At 39.3% G+C, this 6,000-nt stretch overlaps 1 protein-coding gene across 1 annotated transcript; it reads right to left on the reverse strand.

Moving 5' to 3' along the window:
* Positions 1–3,063: 3,063 nt before the first annotated feature.
* Positions 3,064–4,742, reverse strand: LOC103374479 (regulator of G-protein signaling 7-binding protein B-like; the record flags this gene model as incomplete). The annotated part of the gene is made up of 3 exons (XM_008304565.1): positions 3,064–3,155; positions 4,455–4,525; positions 4,604–4,742. Coding segments are annotated over 3 exons (302 nt in total), but the record flags the coding sequence as incomplete, so codon positions are not given.
* Positions 4,743–6,000: the final 1,258 nt, after the last annotated feature.

Raw genomic sequence — 6,000 nt, forward strand, 5'->3', positions numbered from 1 at the left:
AACGATTATAGCAAACACATACCTCTACACTTTGAAGACAATGAGGCGATTTTTTTAAAGGTTATTTTTGCCTTCATTTCAGGGCAAAGCTGCAGAGTCTGAAGTTTTTCCCATTAAAATCAATCCTAGCATTTTCTTATGCAGGTAAGACGGCTACAGGTGGCACTATGCACCTTTTATTTTGCCGTAAACCAACTAAAACTTGGAACACTTGCATAAGTTTGTTCCGATAAAGCTCAAAGCACTTTCAGTTTCCTTCTTCAGGCTGCAGGTCTTCATCATTTAACAGTTTTTATTACTTGTTTGTAGAGTTTTTTCAAAGTAAGTCTTAAAGAGTTTGCACAACTAACCCTACAGCTAACCTGAAGTCACGCACATTTCACTAAAAAGACGTACAGATTCTTTGTTTACGTATAAAAACACATATTTTTATACCATCGATATGCTTTTTAATCACAGTTGTGCAAAACCTTTAAACTGCAACAAAACTTTGGTTGTTCAGAACTATTTGATTGTTGTTAATGCAAATCCCTCTAATGGGCTTCACTGTTGGTCTGTGGTGTCCTCGGCTCTACACCTGCTTCCTTAAGCCTTAAAATGGCTCCGATGTAACTCTACGCTGTCGTCTGAGTGGATTCTCAGTCGTCCAGGTCACGGTCAGTCTCAGAGCTTCAGCAGAAGACAGCTAGACTGTTTGTCTGCTCTGAAGTAAAGAAGCCGTTTGGTTGGGAGGTGAAACGTCTTCAAGATCTAAAGAAGTTCTGGTCTCTTCTACTGAAGCTCTTAGTGTCTGTAGCACACTGAAAAGTCCCATCATGCAACTTGACAGAACTGGTTTTTACAGTGTTTTTTAGGTATGAAAAGTTTAAATACGTGTTTTTGAGACTGACATCTGCGGTTTCAAGGTGGGAATGATCATATTTTGACATGTTAAGGAAGTAAAAAGTGGATTTTCATCTGTAAGTATGAAACTAAAGGAGAATTCTGCACTTGGTTAGCCTAGCTTAGCATTAAGACTTGGAGAAAGTGGAAGTAGTTGGTCTAAAGTTAAAAAAAATGTCTTTAATCTGTCAGAATTCATTAAATTACATGTTTTGTCTTGTTTGTTTAATCTGCAAGCTGTCATCACAGCGAGGTTGCCAGGTAAGGACCATATCTGGCAACCTGCACTGACGGTGGAGAGGATTCTAGGCTTTATGCTAAGCTAGGCTAACAATTTCAATGCATTAACATGGTGTTGAGGTGGATTCTCTTCAGCTCACAAAGAGAGCAAATCCTGAAATGTTGCTGAATTAACCACAGTCACACAAACACGTCGTTTGTATATAAAACTTTATTCACATTATAAAATGTTCTACGCTGTACAGAAGTTTCGCCGTGTTTCTCTACACTGCAGGACACACTAACTCCACATGGCCTAGTCTGAGTCGTACACATGCCAAAACCAAGAGTTCAGCACTTTAAACACTACCACGGCACGCTAAGGAACGAAAAAGGAAACCGCACGAACACTAGTTTACAAATTACATCGCACTTACATTCAATGGGGGGAAAACAGAATGTTTCAGGTGAACAAGAAGATTTTAATTTAGTTGTTTTTTTTCTATATGTGGAGAATCTGCAAAGCCCTTGTGATGGAAAACTGAAGCTGGAAGTTAAAAATGTTTGTTTTTGTGGGGAGCGTGTTGACGATGGCGCCCCCTGGAGGCTGAGTTACAATCCACAGTGACGAATGAAAAACAAGATTATTGGTGCGACTGCAGGGAAAAATAAAGATTAAGAGAAGGGAGTTGGAATTTTACAAGAAAAAGTCAAGATGGAGGAGTTGGATGTTGCAGGAAAATGAAATGAAATGCTCTGTTTTGTTTCCTACAGCTAACTTTATCTTGTAATGTTGTGATTTTTTTTCAGCTGGCAGTGACACTATCGGTACGAGTCCACTATATCCATCATTTCTATCCTTCCTGCTTTTTGTCTTCGAGTCGAGGCGTCACTTCGGCTGCTCCACATTTACATAAACTTATGCAAATCAGTGGCATCCAGCATCTAAAAAAACTCCCTAAAACCTTTTAAACTTCACGTTTTTGATCTAAAATCAAATCAGCAGAACCCTAAACGCCCCCGTGGACACGTACATTTAAATAATTGGTGTTCTTGCAGCGTTGTCAGCAATCGAGATGAATAAAAATTGTAACTTTGTGCAGCAGGTGGCGCTAGAGAAAAGCTCATGAATGGTTTATCATCTGGGGAGCACATCTGCCAATGGAAATCTTCCCATTTTCTACACATTTATATGTTAGATTTTGATATTTTATGGACAAAAAATGGAAGTTTATGACTGGTAATAGCGCTGAGGTGTGTAAAATGACTAGTGTCTATCCTCTGGGGACCTTGAATACGATAGTTTTGGGGGGAAATAAAGTGTTGGAACCGAACGACAAAGACGTCTACAAGGCAAAGTTCAGCTAAAGCTCTGAAACACCTTTTCTGGCATAAAGTTTTAACACACTCACTGTTGAATAATTTCTAAGTCCCTTTTTTTTCCTACAGTAAGAGAAAAGTTATAATTACAGAAGCCGGTTATGTGTTTGCACCATAATACCGTATCGATGGATTGCTTTTGTCTACACGGCGTCGCAGCAGAGGGAGACTTGCTCGTCCCGGACGACGTCTCACATTCAAACATGGCGGCGAGACACGAGCACAGTGAGACGGAACACTGGAGACGCCTGTGCATAGCCCGAATATGTACATTTATTAGCTTTTATTATAGAAAAACTGAAAGAAAAAATAGGCAGGAAAATGACTGCATGAGTCTTAAAAATGAAACAGAGTTCTGCCTGTGTCTCTGAGGTCCGACCTGACTGGACCTGCTGCCGAATACGTCTGCTGTCGTTCGTTTATTACTGACCGTGAGCCGGATGAGCTGAGCAGCAGAACTCTAAATATCAGATCACAGACGCTAGAAGGTTACAATTTCAGATATTGGTGCAAAAAAAAAAAAGAAGAAGACGGACGCAATGAATCGAAGCGGTTCTGGTAGATGTGCAGGACGAAGCCCTCTCAGCCCGACACCATGCAGCAGAGTCCAGGGAATCGCCTCTTCCTCTGTCGGGCCATCGGATGTGGAGTCAGATTCAACAAGCTGCTGTCGTCTGCAACAAAGCGTCACAAACAGACGGCTCTCAGAAGATCTACAGATGTTTAACTCATCCTTTATCAGCTGTGTTTGCTTTGATTCCTAATAACTGTGAAGGAAAATCAAAGCAAACCTTAAACAGATGAGCCAACGTGAACACTTATTCTATTAGACCTGCTGCTGCGATACATAAGCTCTTCATCAAACTGGTTTCTGATTCATTATTCAGCTCATTCAACTGATCGGCTGATGCTTGAGGTCCTGCGTCCTCGCACCAAAGTTGGAAAAACTATGTTTTCTGCTGCACACGTTTTGAATATTGTGCACCAAACAGTAACGCTTGCTTCAACTGTCCCTGCAAAATAAGTCCACCATCACAGACTGAACCACTTTAAATGTTTCTGTTTGTTTATTCTGTTGACTCTGGACGTCATTGTAAACAAGGAGATCTAAATAGTGAAGCAGTTTCTTCTTGTGAGTCCTAATTACAAGCTGCATTAAAGCTCTGTTTCCATAGAAATGCCAAAGATTGAATCTAAAATAAAGCTAATTTAGCTTGTCGATGCTAACTGCACCAATAAAGGCTATGTTACACGTAAATGCACTGAACTACTACGTTTTTAGTTTAAATTAGCCGCTACAGGTTTATCACATCGATGGCAAACGCAGAGGCTCATTGAACCACAATAATATATATTAATAGATTTTAGTCTTTCTCTACAGATGATATGGAACGCAAAAGTTATTGTGACAGAATAGTAGGAGTCAGTAAAGTAGTTCAAGGTCAAACTCTACAGCATGTCGATATAATAAATATAAATAACATATATGTATATATAAATAAATATACAATTATATAAATTCAGTAACAATCCAACCTGCTACTTTGCACTTTTTCACCTTGTATACACACATGTACGTATTCTTATTATTATTTTCTTTGTTTTATTCCCTTTTTGCACTTTTTGTATACATTCATCTATGTTTTTTTTAATTTCTTGTGTGTTTTATTCCTTATTCTTTTTTTATCTTATTATTGTTTCGGTGTGGAACAGGTGCACAACACATTTCACTGGGAGTTATACCATTTATAACTGTGTTTGTGACCAATTTAAGACCTTGAATCTATCAAGAAGCAAAGATTTAAAGAATCAGCTTAAGTTTGAGTTTATAATCATCTTTCTGTCTTTCAGCTAACTTTCTGTAAAGATCTGAATACTTGACATCTTTCTGCTTCTTGTCTTTTTTTCCTCATCAGCTCTCTGTTGCTCTTATTTGGTCTTTGCACAGTATTTTAATGACCTTTGTGACCTACCTTGATTTTTCAGCGGCAGCGGCATCGTCTCCCTGAGTTTGCTGAGTAAGTTCCGCATCTCTCGCATGTCTCTGCAAAGGCAAAGCTTGTTAAGTTCGATCTAAATGAATTATTAGAGGAACACAGTTGCAGCAGAAACCAGGCCCTACCTCTCTATGTTCTCTATGTCGGTGCCCACCAGCCACTGCTCCTGAGGGAAGTCGATGGGAGACGAGGACCGGTCCTCCAGGATGGGGACGTCCGAGCTCTCGTCCAGCCGGAAGTCCACCTTCGGCTCCGAGTCGGTTCCTTCAAAAGCCAACAGAGACTCAGCAAAGACACGAAAACACTGGAGACAGCTGGACTTCTGAAGCAAAGCAGCCTGTCAGCGAGCAAACAGCCACAGCGAGGCACCAGTTTGCTCATTTAGGAAATAAATACTTCTTACAAGGAGTGATTTTTAAACCAGTTTGTGCTGGAATGTCGACTGAAAATGCTTTTTTCTGAATGTAAACAGGATCAGCTTCTTCCTTAAAAATGTTCTTTAAATGATTAAAAATGCAATAAAAATGAATCCAAAGTCCTGGAAACGTGAGCGGCTCTCTGCTGCCTCCTGCTGGTTCAACAGACACATATTGATCTGTTTTTACATATTTACTGGATATTTTACTGCTTTTACGTCCTTCACTCCTGATTGTTGGGGCTCATTATTCTGAGTGTTGATACCTGCAGGAGAATCAAATCAGAATCAGCAGCTAATGAGTATTTAAATAGATTTCAAGCAGAAACCAGCACCTGTACTGTACTTTTAATATATTTACCTGTCTTTTATACCTCCATGCATCACCGTCTAATCACATTTGAAAACCCAAAATAACCAATTTCCATATTTACAGACTTGTAATGTGCATTATTTTTATACTTTTTTGAGTTGCCTGATGTTATTTACCCCCATAAAGATCTCCAATGGTTTGGTGGCAGATAAATCTTGTGTATTAACAAAGAGTTTGTTTCATGTAAGGAAAGTAGGAGGGATTTCCAACAGATGTTTGTGTTTTTATGTAGTAATTGTGGGTCTTTTAAAAGGATTTAAACATGATGCAGCTGTAATGATGAACCGTATATTAATTTATCTCAGTATTTGCTACATGTGTGCTTTACATGCAGTCGTGTGAAAAATTCAGTGGAAATCGTTGCTTTTTAAAAAAATATTTGAGCAAAACCATCAAATAAAGGGGATTTACTCAAACAAATGACATCCGCGACCCGACTCCGGATAAGCGGGAGAAGATGGATGGATGGATAGAAATGACATCAAATTGACATGTTCTAGTCATTTCTAGACTTTAAATAAATCTAAAAACAGCTCAGTCATAAAAAAAGATCACACCTTCATATCAATCAAATCGGTGTTCAGGTGCTCATAATTAAAAGCTTCTCAGGTGGAACTCGTCTTCTTTAAACCTCTGATTCTGGCTCAGCTGGTCTCTTTGATTTTCAAGACCGTGCCGACATCTAAAGAGCCTCTAAGACCTGGAAGGACCTGGAAAATCATCTCCAAGTGGTG

Source organism: Stegastes partitus, unplaced genomic scaffold (genome assembly GCF_000690725.1).
Source record: "Stegastes partitus isolate 25-593 unplaced genomic scaffold, Stegastes_partitus-1.0.2 Scaffold2254, whole genome shotgun sequence".
NCBI lineage: Eukaryota > Metazoa > Chordata > Actinopteri > Pomacentridae > Stegastes > Stegastes partitus.